The sequence below is a fragment of the Rosa chinensis genome, chromosome 3 (genome assembly GCF_002994745.2).
Source record: "Rosa chinensis cultivar Old Blush chromosome 3, RchiOBHm-V2, whole genome shotgun sequence".
Lineage (NCBI taxonomy): Eukaryota > Viridiplantae > Streptophyta > Magnoliopsida > Rosales > Rosaceae > Rosa > Rosa chinensis.
The window spans coordinates 18,953,903-18,972,009 of NC_037090.1; the positions used below are offsets into that span (position 1 = coordinate 18,953,903).

The window sequence follows — 18,107 nt, forward strand, 5'->3', positions numbered from 1 at the left end:
TTGATGATGGAGGAGAGGAAGAGGTGGTGATGATGGTTTAGAACCCAATCCAAACCATCATTGCGAATCTTGGGACGGCCTAGCCCACCATCATTTTACATTTTAGCCATAGAAGCTAGAGAGATAGAAAGAGGAAAGAGGTAGTCATTAAGTTCCATAATTTTGAAGATTCTGCGGACGAAAATGCCCCTGCTCTGCAAAACCCCAAGCAAAACCCATCATCATTCACATGACGCCATATCCATCATCATTCATAGAAACCCAAAACACTAAAAATCTGTATTTTTCTTTTTTCTTTAAGGCTCTTAACCGGCCGCCTTCCATGCTTACACATGCATGATTGTTGTGTCAGAGAGAGAGGGGCATGTCCCCCCCAACCCTCATGAAACTCTCCCTCCCTCCCTCTCTCTCTCTCTCTCTCTGAAGATCCATGAAGAAGAAGCTTTCTTTGATTTTGGCCTATAAATTAAGACCCTCTTTGTTCCTTTTGTCCCTCACTTCTTCACCACACACAAGAAAGCTGTAGCTCTCTCTCTGCCTTTTACACTGCTCTACTTCTTGTTACGATACCAGATTGCCTCTGCTCTCTCCGAAACCAAAAGGTCATTTCTTTATTCATTTCTTCTTTTTCAAAACATATATACTTCCCTCCCTCTATATCTCTCTCTTCCTTTGCTTGCTTAGTTTTCATAAGGGTGTTTTTGTTGAATGAATTGCCTTGGTGGTGAGGTTCACATTGTGTTTCTGTTAATTTCTTTTGTGTGTTCCAGAATCACCTCATTTTCAGGAAAGAATGTCTGCAGATGCCTTTAGAATGTTTTTCACATCTTGGATACTCCAACATTTGTTTTTTTTTTTAATGGGATTTATTCGTATTTTTCTTTTTTCAAAATTTGAACCTTTTGATCATACCTTCTTCTTCAATACACAAAAGGGTATGCAAGAATTGCATTTGCCAATTCTGTTACAATGGAAACAGAGACCTAAACTAACTTGATAAGTCTGTGCTGTTTGTTTTGATTTTATCCCTTTCTTTTCGATTTGGGAAGCCGAAAGACACCATTTTTTTTCCCTTTCATTGAGTGCAGGTTTAGACTACTTATGATTCCATCCCTCTTTTGCTTACTGGCAAACAACCCACTTAGTAGTCTATAAATAGTGGTCCAAGATTAGTTTTAGTTGCTCTGTTCTGCTCTGTTTTCCTCTGTTTCTCATCTCCTTTTCATAAAACAGTCATAAGTATATCTATTAAAGCAGTAGCAGAAAGCAAGCAACTAATTATTTCACATTGGTAATCTGTTTTCCAACTTCAAACAGCTAGTGGGTAACATTTTGTTTTCTTCAATATAGGCACTATATATTCCTTTTTATTTTTTGTGTTGGGTTAGAATATAGTATAATGTTAGTGTCTTATGTATGGCAATAAAGAAATAATACTATGAGATTCTGAGATGCTCCTTTTGTTTTCACAGGAAAAACCCAAGGCTTTGTTTCACAGCAATGGAAAGGCTAAACTCGAAGCTGTACTTGCAGAATGTGTACATAATGAAAGAGAATGAGAGGCTGAGGAAGAAGGCACAGCTTCTGAACCAAGAGAATCAGGCCCTTCTTTCTGAGCTGAAGCAGAAGCTTTCAAAGCCAAACAAAGCCAATGGTGCTTCAAACACTGTGCCTGATCTGAATCTTAACCTGAGCTCCACCAACAACAACAACTCAAACAATCATCCTTCCAGTTCCAGCAACTGAAAGCTTAGATTTGTGGACCAAATCTCTTTATGACCCCACTAGGACTTACCCCTTTTTTTGTGTAATATTTTAAGCTAGTCAGAGCCTCAGAGGTGGTAGTTTCAGCTTTAGGTACATAGGACAAGTAGCAGTGGTGTATGTATCTTTGTGATTTACAAGGATCTTTAACTCTGCTGCTTCTGTTTCCATATTTTATTATGTGTTTTCTTCTTTTGGGGGGGCCTTAGGATATAAATTTCTGCATGGTCTACAAGGATATATATGTATCAAGCTCTTGTGCTAGAAAGAAATATAATATCACTGTAGCTTTGGCTCTCTCTCTCTCTGTTATTAACTGTTTCCTCTCAATATCTTAGTAGGAATTAGTGCACTCCTCAGAAAATACAATCAGTATATTTCTGAAAAATCCAAACCTCATCAATGGTTTAGTACTTCAATGCTTCAGAGATGGTTGAAAACCCAGATAATATTAATAGAAATAGATAAAAATATTTCTTTTCTTTTCCATCCACTGTAAAAACATGGCATCATCTTCTAGTTTGTGGCAAGAGAATACCCTCTGTATATTTTCACTTTTAACCTGGACCTTTGTTTTCTGAAGACTTTTAAGCTTCACCCTCTTAGAAAAAAACACACTAAATATAAATGAATAAATCCCATAAATCTACTGTGTAACGTACTCCAAGTTTAAATTAGGTAAAAGATAATGACAAAGTATAACTCCTTCCTAATCAAGCAATGTAATCCAGTTCCATTTTCTGATTTCTAACGGTAAAACTTGGCAGCATCTTCTACCTTGTGACACATGTCAAAAGACATCTCTCTACATCTCATAATTCTCAATTTCAAATTTACCCGTTAGAAAAACATACAGATGAGCAAATTGGAAATTTCAGACTATCTGGTGCTTGAAAGTTGTCAAGTCACATGGTTTTGACCGCTGTAAAACTTGGTAACATCTGTTATGCTTGTCAAACAGTCAAAATCTTTCACAATTCTCATATCATTCACAAACCCTCACAAATCGTTCTGGCTGATTGATCTTAATCGAAAACTCGTTTATCACCTTCTTGTCTTCTTGGTCTTTGCTTATTTATTTATTGGGTTCTTATCACAAATGGTACCTGAACTATACCTCAATCTTATCGATGGTACCTGAACTTCAATTTTGATCACAACCAGTACCCGAACTTTTCGATTTCATTTTAAATGGTACCTAGAGCCACCTTCGGTCACTATTCCGACTAAAAACGACATGGGAGGTGATCATAGTGATGATTTTTGATGATTTCGAGAGTTGCGATCATATATAGTGATGATTTTTTGGTAATAAACTTGCCTTGAACTTGTTTTTTTTATCTTTTGTTTTCTTAGATTTGGCTTTTTTGGCCGGAATAGTAACCGAAGGTGGCCTTAGGTACCATTTAAAATGAAATCGAAAAGTTCAAGTACTGGTTGTGATCAAAATTGAAGTTCAGGTACCATCGATAAAATAAATGATAAGTTCAGGTACCATTTGTGATAATAACCCTTATTTATTTTATTTTATGAAACTGTTCATGACCAAAATAGTTAAGATAGTTATTTAATTATTTAAAAAAGAAAATCTACCTCTAATTCCCTTCATATTTGAACTTTATCCCTTAACATGTAAAATCACATAACCGAAAAATTTAAGAAAACAAAAAGGAAGTAATTCTCACATTACTCATACTTTGTTAAGAAATCAAATTTGTAGTGCCCATTTTTGTAATATCCATTCACTTATTTTGCAACTTAATAATATCTCCTATGTGCTATACACTTACAAAGCACACCACTTCATTTCACCATTTTCACTCGTATACTTCCTTCAAGAGGACACAGAGACACAAGAAATCATAAATAAGAAAATGGGTTAGTTTTCACATATCTATTTACACTTACAAAACACGCCACTTCATTTCACTATTTCACTCATATACTTCATTCAAGAGGATACGGAGACATAGAAAATCATAAATAAGAAAACTTGTTAATTTCACATATCTATTTAGAGAAATTTTTAAGTGAGACAACCGTGTCACGCGACACATTTACCTCACTAATTAGTAATTACATTTTAATATAAATAACTATATCCAAAACACCCTTATCTTGTTCATGTAAATATGAATATACCATCACTTCTTACATGGTTACGTACCCCTCTATTTTGCATTGGATAATTGGACGGTCAGACAAACAATTGGTTTGACCACCTTATGGAAGAGACTCTCATTCATCTAATGTTAATGTGTCCAAAGGCAAAACTAGTAATTAAAAGATTAAAGAAATATTTATACATGTACACTGTAAATTTTATATTTTGAAAAGGGTCATTTCATTCCGATTCTATCTGAGTGGAGAGTTGATGGGAGGATCTAATCCAAGGGATAAACGTCATCGAACATCAAAAGGATTCAAAACACAGAAGTCAATGAGGGTTCATTGAGTTTGAAAAAACCCACAAAATCAAACTCATGGTCATGGACGTGACAATATGTGACATGGTCCTTAGTTGACCATCATACAACATAAGAAAATGTCTAATCAAAACTCAATGTGCCTAACAAACCTTCCTAGCTAGGTCCTCAAATGCCCTACATGGTACCTTATTAAAGACCCTCTGAGAGGACACCATACCCACATCATCACAAGCTCAGCAAAATCAATTTGAGGGTTGAAAATAGGATCAAAGGGCTATGATGACTGAAATCTCATTCAAAGACCAAGATAAAGGTTCCTGCTAAAACACATAAATACAGGCCCAGATTTTATTGAAAATTGAAAAACACAAATGAATCCACACAGGGTTTAGATGGGTTTATGCCATATTTGTTTGGTAATTATTATTATTCCCATCAGCATTCATTGATCTTGGTTCACATTGTCATCCCTGAGATTCTGGTCATCATAGCAATATCTTATAAGACGTTTGAAGTGTAGAAGGAGGTCTATCAAGCAATGCAGGTCTCTGATGTTGGCCCTAAAGACTAGACCCCTACTACAATTACTTCATCAGATTGACTGCATCAAATTGTGAAATCTTACTGAAATTGAAATATTGGTTCAACCATTTTAATGGATCATTCAATGAAAACCTATTTTCTCTCTTGAAGAAGGACAAGTTGGATAGGTTTCCAAAATCTTGTAGCTAATAACCATTAGAGTTCCGTGGTGCATATATTTGCTCATTAAGGACATTAACTATTTGCTTACAAGGTTGTCTCAAAGACGTTTAGTTGATTGTGATGACATTTTCTAAACTGCAGATTTTGTAAGTGGTCGGTATTTTTTTCTTTTGCTTTTCTATCGATGGTTAAGAGACTCCTCCAAATTCTTTATCTTTTTATGTATTGAAAAACAATGGAGTTCTTAAATTGAAATGGAGAAAGTTAAAGTGTCATTTGGTAATTCATAAAATAATTTTTCATTTTACAAGTATATAATACGTGTAACATGTTTTATTGGTCAATTTACAATAACTCTAAAAAATGGATAATGTAACATACTCCATTTCGTAAAACAAGTTATATGAGTTCTGCAATACCAGAGCTAGAAAAATTAACTGGAAACTCCTGGATCACACGGCATCACACCACAACACTGCCAAATCTCGATCATTTCCCCCCTTTGCACTATGTTAGTTATGTTAATTCTAGAAACATTTCTACTGATTATTGATGTAATTTGTTGACCGACGAATCTACTGGTCTTTGATACCATTATTGATCAGCAAGTTCTATACCGAAACCTATAGCGGTATACCCTGATTGATGTTCTCTAGTAGAACTGAATTGGGAGGTGGCCTCGCCCTTGAATGCAAGTCAGATGGCCTCTTTAAATTTTTCATTCAAGACAGAGAAAAAAAAAGAGATCGAGATAAGAGAAGAGAAAATATCAATTCCACAGACGCATTTACGAATTGTCATAAGCTTTACAATCTTCCGCACTAATTTGTTGGCTGATAAATCCGTAACAATCCTAAGTCAACCGGTGGCTCTCTTTTGAGGAATAATGTTAGTATGGCACAAGCTGCTGATGACTATGAGAAGCGTCCTCGGCAGATATATTCAGTTATCATTCTAAACATTTCACAGGCCTAGTTCCCAGAACAATATCCCTGCCAACATCTACAATTATCTGTTCTGTCATTGTACAAACCCGAGTTTGTAATAGGAAAAAGCAACCAAAGGAACCCCAGCACTCCAGCTATAAATGCCACACTTATTATCCCTGAGACAATAATGTAAATAAAATGAGCTTTCACTTGCCAAGAATTGAACATAATAGAGTTATAAAACACAGCTGCAGGGAGACCACAAGCATTAGAGGCCTTTAAGTGAAGCATTCTAGCTTTCATAATGAGAATGTTTAGGGTGAGAACCCATGGGAAGGAAAAGATTTCGCTTGAATCTGCTTAAGCAGCTCCTGGATCGATGCTCATGTTTCTGCTTGTCATTTAAACTGATCAATTCTTGATTCCCATAATTATTTTAATTATTTATTCCCCCTCTTGTAGTTTTCGTTTGTATCATGGATTACTTTAAGAGGGCGGGGAATAAATATTATGCATGTAATTTTTTTTTTTTTTTGTTAATTGATACATGTAATATTTCATAATGAGAATGTGTATTATTTATTCCCCCTCTTGCATAATATTTATTACCTAGGTAGCATGGATTACTTATATATGTGTATAAATAGATGTGTGTGTGTGTCTCAACCTTGTTAGGAGAAAGAAAAAAAATTAGAATAAGTTATTCGTGACTGAATTCATGTATACAATTGGCTTTCCATGTTGGTAACCAAAAGATTAACAATCTTCCCCAGTTCCGGGAAATATTTCCATGATGATAGAAACAGATAGTATGACTTTGGATCTAGAATTGTTAATAACTATCAGGCTCCAGCAACATCTATGAAGAAGAAAAATCACACTAGGTTAGTATCTATCTGTGCATGCTATGGTTTTTCAGGTATGCATTGTTTCCTGGAAATGTAGTTATGCATTTAGTTACCAAGCACGTTATTCTCATACCTTTCCCTGGTGAAACTAACACTGGCAATCCCATAATATTGCAAAACATGTGAGCAACTACGGGAGCAATAAAATGTCCTGCAAGGAATAAATATTACATGTATCAATTACCAAAAAAAAAAAATGCACAGGAAAAGGAGAAAATGATAATGCTTGTGTTATGTATACCTCATAATGTACTATTTTATAGTCCACGTAATAAAAAAGGCAATATTATGGACAACAGACATGATAACAATAACAGAGAAGTGGAAACAATCCCCTACCTGTTTGAATGAAGAGAAAAGATGCATATGAGCCAAAGACCACAGTATATCCAAGCTGGAGACCTGACCAAGGCACGTTTCGTCCATTGAGTTAATGTTTATTATAAGAACAAAAAAAGGAAACTGCCTAGTAACCATTTCTCCAGGTTGAAATCTCTGTTTCCATCCAATGCGAATGAAAAGTTGAGCATACCTATAATCATGCAGGCTTTGGTCCAGTTATTCTGTTGTTTGATATAGACATCCATTAGATGGTTCAAATGAGCTGCACAGAGTAATTATGCACAATAATACTAATTTCTCTCCAAGTTCAGCTGACTAATGCGACATAAAAATAAACTTAAATCAATTCAAATGGAACTGTCATAATGAGTACTTGAGCACTACAAAGGGGAAAATTGAAGCCACTATGCTGCACTAACAAAACTTTGGAATTTCAGAGACAGCAAAGGCAACCAGAAGACATACTAGCAGTTAATAGTATAATCTAACTACATACTATTAATTTAACATGTATTGGTTCTGATTGAACCCAATTCTAACAGACGAGCATGAATTTCACAAACACAACAGTAAGCTTAGGACGCATGGGAGATAGCACTTCAACAACATCCAAAACTAAAAAGGGATGAGCCACTAATGCCATCTACAATTAATACAAAATCAAAGAACAAGTTTCTAGAAGATCCCTAGATATTAGAGAAGGAACCTTTCTAGTTGCTTAATTCTCTATTTCTATTTGAGAGCATGCACTCATAGTTACTTTTAAGACATCTACTCAATAACCAACCTTGAACATGAATTCATGATGAACATCTAATATCTGCAAGAAATGAAATATGTTTACTTACCCAAACTGAAGAATATAGGGCATAAAAATATGACTGTGTTTTTTTGGAATCCTGCGCAGAGAAGCAATGGTATCATGCATGCTCTAAACACCAACTCTTCCGTAACTGGAGCCTGTTCAAAGTAATACAGGAATTTAATTCCCAGAAATACATTTAGGCTTTATCACACATCTACAGAATCCGAAGTGTTGACATGACACTATCTCCATGACATGATATAATTCCACTTACTAAGAAGAAAAAGTATAGTTATATCGTTTACATAAAAGAAGCAAACAAAATTCAGTACGAAAGCATACAAGGCAACTCACCACAACATAATTACGCCAATGCATAACACTGGAAGAAATTGAACGCAAAGAGGCAGCAGCCTCCAGTGAGATACTTTTGATATAGTCAAACGAAAGCCCTCCACTACAATTCACGTCTTCCCTCAACGAATGAATCAATAATAGAGACATGAATGTCAAGGATCCGGCATACATAAGCGCTGTCAATGATAGAGGAAAGACCAGGGCTTGCCACTGTTTCACACATAAAATTGCAATTCAGCACGCAAATTTTAGCAAGCATTCACCGTTCCCCAATCTGCATACCAAACAGCTATGAACGACCCTTGCTTCGAACACACATTTACACAAAATTGACCAAACAAATCCCACCAGGATTCAACTTTAGCATGAGAATACTCACAATATGATCAGTCCGTATGCCATATACACCTAACAAATCCGATGCTTCTCCGCTTTTAATCTGTCATTACTCAACAATGTGAACAAAGTAAGCTAATCTGATCAATACCAATTATAAAATTTCAAACAATCAATCAATCAATAATAGTACTCAGTAGCAGAAAATAAGTAGCAAACGAGCAAGAAACAACAATTTCATTCAGTTCATATCAGAAACCCAATCAATAAAACCAATATTAAAGAAGTTAAATCCTGTGCAGCGTAGTTATAGAGCTATCATTGTTCAAAGTCCACTTGAAGATCCGTAGTACAGTCAGAAAATGACTTACGGGGAGGAGCAGAGCAGAAACGACGACGGAGACCAGGGAGGAAACTCCGGCGCATATGAACCGTCGGATCAAAAAGTTATTGTGGGAAGAAGGAGGAGGAAGACGAAGAAGTAAAGTGGGGGCGTAGAGAATCCCGACGTAGAATGAAGCCATGGCGGCGCAAGCCAGCACCGCCGCGGGTTTTGAAAGAGCTCCGTCCTCCATTAACTGCGCCTTAGAGAAGAGACTTCACTGAGTTTGATTTTTCAGTTGACTTACAGAACAGTTCACTGAGTTCGAAGAGAGATTTGTGATTTACCCCTTTACTTCTTGGGCACATTTTTTTTTTCTTTTTCCAAATAAAAAACTGGTGCGGCCGCACTTGATTAATGAAACTGTCGAATACAAAAAGAGATATAATTCTTTTACGATTGAAGTATGACAGGGTGAATGAGTTCATTCATTTTCAATTGTGTTTAATGTTTTTTTTTTTTTGAAACAGGATTTAGAACCGAGCCTAACTGAGAGGCTCAGCTCCACGCTCGGACATATTATTCATAATTGTGTTTAATATTTTTTCACCTTATATTTTGGTAAGGCAGATGATATTCACATCCTTTTGTACAAATGACACACCTGTGTTTTTAACACCAAGCACAAGTATACAGTTTACAACTTTACATATTGTTTTATTTTATTTTATTGAGATCAGACTGTTCCTCTAATGTTTTTTAAGTTTTTAGGCTTATAGAATAATCCGTGTCGAGAAATTTTTACAATAGTTGAAATTCACTTTTATTTAACAAATTCTTAAAACTATTATTTAGTGACTAAATTGTCAAATTAATCACAATAGTAGTAATTATTGTAAAAATTGTCTGTTTGATTCAAATCATTCAATCAGATGATTAAACAATATTTCTAAAATTTGAAAGATTAAATTATAAAAATAATAAAATGAAAATGTATTAATCACAAATGAAGAATTTCTAAAGTCCTTTTTTGTAATTTCGATACTTTCTACACGTCATCTGGCGTCCTGCAAGGAAGAACTCACTGTTAACTGAAGGAACAACATTTTCCGAAAGGTCGAACATACCCTTACTTATATGGCTCTTAGACTTCCACTTCATTATTCCTTGCTCTTTCACCGGGGTCACCCCAAAAATCCCCAAATCTCCGTTCGATATTCCGATCCAGATGACGAAGGAGTTCGCCGTACCACCGGTGGTGTTTCCCTCCGGCGGAAACCCCAGCGCCGGATCCAACAACATCCAGCAACGCCGAGTCGCGACGGCGCCGTTTCAACCTCCCCGATCCTCCACCTCCAGCATCCCCTTCATGTCCTTCGACATTGGCTCCGCCGCCGCCTCCTCCTCCTCCGGCCCCCTATTCGGCGGCCCCATTGGCTCCGGCGGTTCGGTTCCCGGTGGCACAAGCTTCGAGGACGAGGAGCCACTCCTCGACGAGCTCGGCATCCATCCAGATCAAATATGGAGAAAGACCAAGTCGATCCTCAATCCCTTCCGGGCCAACCCGGCCGTCCACAAGGACTCGGACCTTTCCGGCCCGATCCTCCTCTACATGTCCCTCTGCCTCTTTCAATTGCTCGCCGGGAAGATCCAATTCGGCGTGATTCTCGGCTGGATCGTCGTCTCCTCCATCTTCCTCTACGTCGTCTTCAACATGTTGGCCGGCCGGAATGGGAACCTCGACCTGCACAGGTGTACGAGCGTCGTCGGCTACTGTTTGTTACCGGTGGTGATTTTATCGGCTGCCTCGCTGTTCGTGCCGCAAGGCGGGACTTTCAGGTTCGCGGTGGCCGGGGTCTTTGTTTTGTGGGCCACTAGGGTTTGTACGGCCCTTATGGTTGCTCTTGCTGATGGAGGTGACGAGCATCGGGGGCTGATAGCGTATGCGTGCTTCTTGATTTACACTCTGTTTTCGCTTCTCGTTATATTTTAGTACTGAATTTTGGTGCTTTGTTCATAGTGAACGTGTTGTAGCTACGAAAGTTTAGATGAATATGATGCTGGATTTGTTTTTGTTGCTAATGTAGGTAATGGTGATGCTACCATTTGGCCCATGAACTCATTCATCATGTTTAGAGTAATTTTTTTTCCCCATCATCCTTGTTGGAAATGATGGAATTGGATTTGAAGGTCGCCTATGCGTTTCGATTATGCTGTTTTTCATTATCCATTTCTTTTTCTTTTTGGATTTGTTGTGCTATTGGCTCCTCCTTAGATGAATCTGATGTTGGATTGGATTTTATGACTTTACGCTGCAATTGTAGAAAATGGTGATGTTACCATTTGTCCAGTGAACTTATGCATCATGTTTAGAGTAAATTTATTCCTTCATCCTTATTGGAAATGATGAAATTGGAATTTAAGGTCACTATGCTTTTAGATTTTGCCGATTTCTTTATCCTTTGCTTTTGTTTTTTGGATTTGTTGTGCTATCGTCTTCCTAAAGGAGGATGTTGAAATTTCCTCTGTTAGAACTAGAATATGACTTGTAGTGCAGTGGGTGAAAGCTGTGCACTATATCTTCATGGTCTTAGAGAAAATGTTAGGTTCCTTTCCATCTTTAGTTGAAAGCTTGTCTTCAAGAATTAGTTGAGTCATTTCGCTCCCTGGTTTAGTTTAGCTACAACATGTAGGTGTCTTATTCATCTTGCGTCTTTGTATCATAGCATGTGCCTGAAACCTCTGTAGGTCTATATTTTGTAATGGGATTTTAAGGTGGTTATATATCTGAGTTCGCTTCAAATATTTCTTGTTATAGTTAACAGTTTCCCTAAGGCCTTAACCACAAAGCACACATATAACATGCAAACAGTTGTTTGATTTCAGAGTGTGATACTTGGAGCCCAGAACTGGTATTCCTGTCTCAAACAGAAATGATGTTTCTTATACTAAAGGAAAAGTAATGATCTTTCCTGATCAGGAAAAAAAATCGTGAAGGTTGTGCGTAATTCTTCCGTATGATGGTAAAATGTGTTAAAGATGTGATATTTTGTCTAGGTTAAGTCATGCAATGCATACTCACATGTCTTATTTACTTTTGTTTTGTTTTGTTTTTTTCAGAAAGTTTGACTCATTTTAACTATTTACAATTCTCCTAGTCTCTGTTAATTATTCTGAAAGTAGTTGGTAAATCTTGATGCCTAAGTGGTTTTTCCCCGACATTGCACTGGAAAAAAATTTGAAATTTACACTTGTTGTTGCCTCTATATACATCTATCTGAATGACCCCATCTGTTCTTGAAAGGGCCCAAAGGCACCAATGCTTAGGCCAAGTCTCATCTGTAGTTCTGTAACTGAAGCGTAGGAAATCCATAACTTACACATAAATTTGCCAGATGCATAAAGAGAAAGATTACTGAAGATGGTGAACTTACTCTGCTTCTGTAAAATGTTCATGAATCATAAATCTCTTTTCTGCATTTCTAGTTTAAGGCATGAAGCAAATGAATGACATACTTCATGATGGAGAAGTAACGTGGATCTGGTCGTTTTGATCTTTAGAGTTGAGTCCACCGATAAGATATCTTCAAAATTATAAAAAGTCGAGATTATTAGTTTGTAGGTGTCCGAACTCACTGTTAGTATCGTCAACATGGTTAAATTTCAAGATTATTGGTTATTGCTTGTGTTTGTACCTGGTCTTCAAAAGAGGACAATTTGATACTTGAACTTATTTTTTTTCAATTAAATATAAGGGTAAAATTGACATTTAGAATATATGTACAAAAATAAAATAAAAAACATGAGTTTTGTGGGTTGATGGCCATTCTTCATCATTTTATAGGTATGAATTACTATGCTTATGGGTTATGTTGAAGCTGAAATAATTGAATTTTATGTTTAAGAAATATAGTAATCGTGATTTGAACATCCACAAGACTACTCCACCGAACTATGTCTAATCTAGTGAAAGTAGTCTCTTGAGTATTCAAATCAAGACGACTAATTTTTTAAACATAAAATTTAATTATGTCATCTTTAAAGTAACCCAAAAGCATTAATTCATGCTTATTTTCTCCCAAATGACTCAAAAAAATGATGAAGACCTAGGACTTTTTTTTATTTTTTAAATATATATTCTAAATGTCAATTTTATCCTTACATTTAACTAAAAAAAAATTAACAGAAGTATCAAACTGTCAAACGAAAGCTAAGTTCAGATATCAAATTGTCCTATTTTGAAGACTAGATACCAAAGTGTCAAATTAGTCATACCTCAGGTACCATAAAAGAAATTTAACCTTAATTTAAATGACCCATCTCTCTAAACATGAGTTCATTATAATCCTCATATTCGCACAATGGAGTGCAATAAGCTAACAAAATGTCAAATTGTGCTTCTTCCATACTAAAAATATATATATATATATATATATATATATATGTATATATAAAGTCAATAGTGCAGGCCGGTTTTTGTATTGTTCTGGAATTATCTTTACTTAAGGCTCTGACTGACGTTGCTTCTATTATCTATTAGAGGAATGTGTGGGATATCTTCTGTTCTGTTGAGGTAGTTAGGTCTACCGCACAAGACTTTTTAGTGGTTTTGGTGGTCTATTTGTAGATTTTGAATAGATTTCATTGTTCTGTTATTAACTGGTCATCCAACTAGGTAGTCGTTTTCTTTTTCTTGTTTCCTGGGGATGAGTTACAATCTAAAAATGACGTGAATATTGGATACAACAGATATTTGTCAGCCATACGTGGGGGATTGGACTAATAAAATGCAGCTTTCAAAGACCAACCTCCACATTCTTTATTTATCTTTGTTGATTTGTTGGAGGGCGTTCTACTTACCACCTGAACTCCACCCTACCCACCCAACACCCAAAATCTGAACGTGTACATAATAGGAATAGGAAACCATATCTTTGGATCACCATGGCTTCTCTCCTTGGAGGTTCTTCTTCTGCAGAACATGCAGGGCTAAGCAGATGTCATATTTTATCAGACATGGAAGACGAAGATGATCTTTTTGAGATTGATCTCGAGGCGGTTGAGAGCATTCCTCCTCCACAGTACAACTGGGACAGATATTTCACTGCAGCCGGAGATGTTCTTCTTGCAAATTGCCTGCTGCCTATAACTGATATCTCTCGTGCGATTCCAACAGTTTCAGAAGCATTGTCTACAAGACTGGTGCTAATGTTGTAATGATACCGGAACCGGTGCCCTTGGGACAGCTCCTCAGGCTGCCATTCTTTGAGGCTTTTGGTCTTCACCAAAAGAGAGTGAAACCTCATTGGGATTTCGTTGAGAAAAATGAAACCCGACATTTAGACGCTGGGTCTGAGCCATTCAGAGGAAGTAGAAGTTCCTTCAATTTTGATTCTGTAAGTGAAGATATTGCAATCTATGGTGGCTAACCGTTAGTATCCCAAAACTAGGGGAACGCTATATGCAAGTGCCGTCCTCTCATTTTCATACTAGTCTCGTATAGGCTGATACAGATGTTTGGTGGTCCAATACAACGTCCTGAAAGTAATCATCCTCATTTTCTTTTGGTAGTCTCATATGATAACTTTATTTGTAGATTTCAAAAAAAAAAAAAAAATTTATGGCACATTCGATATTTCGGTCATTAATTTTTAAAAGTATCACTTTACTCACTCAAATTCAACTGTGCAATTCACTTAAGTCATTGTTGTAATCTGTCATTAGACACCATTAAAATTAAACTTTAGGATTTGACCAATCACCCAAAAAATTAAATTCATTAATTTACTTCTACCTTCTTTTATTTAATTCTATTTTTGATCAAGCATGGTCGAGTTTGATCAAGATTGTGGCCTTTGTAATTCACTTCTCATATCCTAATTTTTAGGACAGGCATTTTGGGTCGAATGAGCTGAACTAGCTGGTTTTCAAATCGACCCATATCTCATTGGGCCAAATTATTAGTCTACCGAAGTTTCGGCTCGGCTGAGCCGTACCCAGACAAGTCTTCGGTTCAATTACAGTACAAGATCTCGTATACCAACGATATTACCATATCGTATACCAACTAAGAAAAAAGAATAATTCAAAGTAAATTGAAATATTCTCCCTAAGGGACGTCTGCGAGAGTCGAACATTGTACCATCTAAACCAAAGCTTGCGCCTTAACCACGAGGCCACAAACTTTGCTCGTACATTTCATGCATAGTTTTATATTTAATATTGTTTTAGGGAATCATAAATTGGGAGAGAATGAGTTGTACTTTCATTGATAATAGGAGACTCTTTATATAGAGGATTACAAGCAAAGGAATCTGCGTCTTACAAGGTAACTGAATCATACAATAATTGAAATATCTCCGTAGATATTGGTAAGACTAACCCTATTACAACTCATATAAGTAATTAGAGTTTGAGACAGACACACAAACTAGGTGCCTTAAACACTCCCTCTTGTGTCGCCCAAACATGGTGCTCTTCTCGTCACCTAGTCAAAAACCTTGCCAAGTAACAAAAACCTAGTGGGACAAAAATAAACTTGGTCAAAGGAGAAAAAGAGTACAACACACCCTTCATATTTCGAGACCATACATGTAGACACCCCCCCTGATGTCTGCATCTCCCCTGATGACTACGATCATGAGAGTTCAGATAACTTTCGTAAACCGATGCTACCAACATGTTTCTCGAAAGTGGATTTAGGCAGTGACTTAGTAAACAAGTCTGCCACATTGTTCTCAGATCGAACCTAGTTCACTTTGATCTTGAGGAGAGTCTGTTGTTGCTGATTATGCTTGGTGTTGTCACCTTTAATGTAGCCTTGCTTCATTTGTTCAATGCAAGCAGGATTATCCTCATAAATGCTTGTAGGCTCATCTGTGGTAGACTTCAAACTCCAATTACTTCGGACATGCGTAATTATAGATCCAATCCATATACGTTCACGAACTACTTGGTGAAGAGAAATAATCTCTGCATGGTTCGAAGATGTAGCGACAAGAGTTTGTTTTGTAGATCTCTAAGATATCACGGTCTTACCCATGGTGAACACATAACTAGATTAGGAACGACCTTTGTGTGGGTCAGTGAGGTACCCAGCATCAGCAAAGCCTTCCAAAACACTAATGTCGTTTTGGGATGGGGATGCCCTAGAGCCTTCTATTTATACAAGCTCAGTTGTTCCTTGCGACTAAAGGATTATTAAATGTATTCCTAGTTGAATTCTTGTTCTAGTTGCATAGGACTCGTTTTACTCACCAACTTAGGCTTATGCGTAGCCCAACCAATAATAATTACAAAACTATTTTGGGTTGCAGGTTGGTCCAGTGAACTGAATATTCTCAAGTCTCTAGCCAAAATTACTTTTGGACTCAAACAAAAAAATTATGCTTTCTTTGCTTTCTCTTTGAAGAACACTCAAGTGTTCTTGTTCTTCTAGGCAGAGAGAGAAATGCTTCCTAACTTGCTTTCTCCTCTCTCTAAGCGTCACCAATCATTTACCTTGATCATCTACATCATCTCTTTCAAAGCAAATGCAATGACAACAAGCCTTTGTTTTCTTGAGAGAGAAAACATATCTGTTAAAGGAGAAAGGAAAGAAGATATCGGCTTTATGCAAATTTTTAATCTTTGTTGTTGTAGTGTCGTTTATAGTCAAAATCATAGTTCTCAATGTCGAACTTCTAAACCCTTTATCAATAGTTTATGCAGTTTATTCTTTCTTTTCTTTTCTTTTTTTGTTGAAAAAAAAGGCTGGTGTGGCTGCCTCAAGTCTTGATTAATAAAACTATCGAATACAAGGGGAGACATTGAGCCTAAACCCCTGATTATAATAAGCATCTAGAGTATGTCCCAAAATGATATCAGGAATCTCAATAAAGTACATGTATTCTAACAAGCACCAACTAGCAAAGAGTGCATTACTGGCTACTCCATTTGCTTTGATATAGCGGTGACCTAATGGAAAGATAACTCGATATGTAACCCCATTACAACGTATCATAATTACCAGTTGCACAGCTTGCCTACTATATTACCGCCATAGGGTAAATCTGACGATACTTAGTTTCACCTTGCCACTAGGAGGCTGCGACCATTTGACTAAGCAAAGAACTCACAGCCTACCTAGAGCAGACACGTTACTGCAACTAGAAGCTTGCGACCAGTTACCAATGTAAGGAACTCGCCACCTATCTAGAGCACACAAGGTGCATAAACCGTCACAAAGCCCACCATGTCCTACCAAAACATAGCAGAGACTTATTGTCACAAAACAACAATTGTAAACAAAAACCTAAAAACTAAACAACTAGAAATAAAAGACCACCAGCAAGGCCCTAAAGCAAAGGCCTGGCCCAACCACCACTTCCCCGGAGCACCCAAAACTACAGCCCACCAAACTTGCTGCCAACGCCTTCCGTGGTCACCATGCCACCTCCTTGCACCACTACGTAGCCGCGCCGCACCATCGTGCCACATTGCATACCACCCCAAAACTAGGCTGACGTCTGAAACCATATCCCAAAAAGAGCCAGACCCTCTCTGGGCTCGTCTCTGCCATGGTATCGAAGTCCCAGCCACTACACAGATCCCCATTATAGCAGTGACGCCAGAATTCACAGGCGACAAGCCGCACCTCAACACTGCTTCTCGTCTACTCTTGCCCACGATCCGGGAAGAACAGATAGAAATCAATCTACAGTTTATTCTTCTTACTTTGTGAAAATTGTTATTGTTTCATTTTTCATTTTGTACTCACTTTTTTATGATAATTTTTTTTTCTTCAATAAATTTCTATTTATATGTCTTGTGGCCTGTTAGCTAAAGGTCTCCTTCAAAGTATAAGGGGTACAAGTAATATTATAGGGATTCAAGAAAGGTTGTCAAACCCACGAGGATTGGATTCATTTCACTAACTAGGGTGTGAACCCTAAGGAGATCTAAAATATGCAAATGTACAATCACAAACCTAGAATCACAAGGAAATCTAGGCTCATGGGGAGTATGTGCAAGATAGAGCAGTGATTTGATTTTGGTTTATGGATATAGTTTTGAATTGAAAACAACTAAATGCTCAAATGTAAACTAAACTAGTGATCAAATGGATAAAAGTTAGGATTTAGATTGTCTACTACTAAGCTCCCTTACGAGTATTGATGCATTTCAATATGAATGTTGCTAAATTAATTAACCAATTTCTCTGATTGCATC

The 18,107-nt window shown here is 37.0% G+C and overlaps 3 protein-coding genes across 4 annotated transcripts; 2 read left to right on the forward strand and 1 right to left on the reverse strand.

Moving 5' to 3' along the window:
- Nucleotides 1-261: 261 nt before the first annotated feature.
- On the forward strand, nucleotides 262-2,057 carry LOC112194878 (protein LITTLE ZIPPER 4). 2 transcript variants are annotated; one of them, XM_024335129.2, is made up of 2 exons: nucleotides 262-602; nucleotides 1,473-2,057. In XM_024335129.2, exon 2 carries the CDS (start codon nucleotides 1,501-1,503, stop codon nucleotides 1,744-1,746), a length of 246 nt encoding a protein of 81 aa, XP_024190897.1. In that variant the 5' UTR covers nucleotides 262-602; nucleotides 1,473-1,500; the 3' UTR covers nucleotides 1,747-2,057. The 2 variants fall into 2 exon arrangements, with proteins under 2 accessions (XP_024190897.1, XP_024190898.1); XM_024335130.2 differs by lacking the exon at nucleotides 262-602 and adding an exon at nucleotides 786-1,291.
- A 3,593-nt stretch (nucleotides 2,058-5,650) lies between these two features.
- Nucleotides 5,651-9,258, reverse strand: LOC112193269 (CAAX prenyl protease 2). The gene is made up of 8 exons (XM_024333344.2): nucleotides 8,947-9,258; nucleotides 8,619-8,678; nucleotides 8,237-8,449; nucleotides 7,926-8,037; nucleotides 7,268-7,339; nucleotides 7,075-7,137; nucleotides 6,809-6,886; nucleotides 5,651-6,003 (listed from the first exon to the last, which is right to left on the reverse strand). The coding sequence occupies exons 1-8, from the start codon at nucleotides 9,148-9,150 to the stop codon at nucleotides 5,870-5,872; spliced, it is 936 nt and encodes a 311-aa protein (XP_024189112.1). The 5' UTR covers nucleotides 9,151-9,258; the 3' UTR covers nucleotides 5,651-5,869.
- A 787-nt stretch (nucleotides 9,259-10,045) lies between these two features.
- On the forward strand, nucleotides 10,046-11,121 carry LOC112195077 (protein YIPF5 homolog). The gene has a single exon (XM_024335427.2). It carries the CDS (start codon nucleotides 10,126-10,128, stop codon nucleotides 10,888-10,890), a length of 765 nt encoding a protein of 254 aa, XP_024191195.1. The 5' UTR covers nucleotides 10,046-10,125; the 3' UTR covers nucleotides 10,891-11,121.
- Nucleotides 11,122-18,107: the final 6,986 nt, after the last annotated feature.

What these genes read in the sequence shown, in the direction of transcription:
- LOC112194878 (XM_024335129.2), top strand. Translation starts at nt 1,501, where the DNA reads ATGGAAAGGCTAAACTCGAAGCTGTACTTGCAGAATGTGTACATAATG.
- LOC112193269 (XM_024333344.2), bottom strand. Translation starts at nt 9,150, where the DNA reads ATGGAGGACGGAGCTCTTTCAAAACCCGCGGCGGTGCTGGCTTGCGCC. An exon ending in TTTCTGCTCTGCTCCTCCCC is followed by an intron (nt 8,679 to 8,946) that starts GTAAGTCATTTT and finishes GAGTAATGACAG; the next exon opens with ATTAAAAGCGGAGAAGCATC. An exon ending in TTTTCTCTTCATTCAAACAG is followed by an intron (nt 6,887 to 7,074) that starts GTAGGGGATTGT and finishes TATTCCTTGCAG; the next exon opens with GACATTTTATTGCTCCCGTA.
- LOC112195077 (XM_024335427.2), top strand. Translation starts at nt 10,126, where the DNA reads ATGACGAAGGAGTTCGCCGTACCACCGGTGGTGTTTCCCTCCGGCGGA.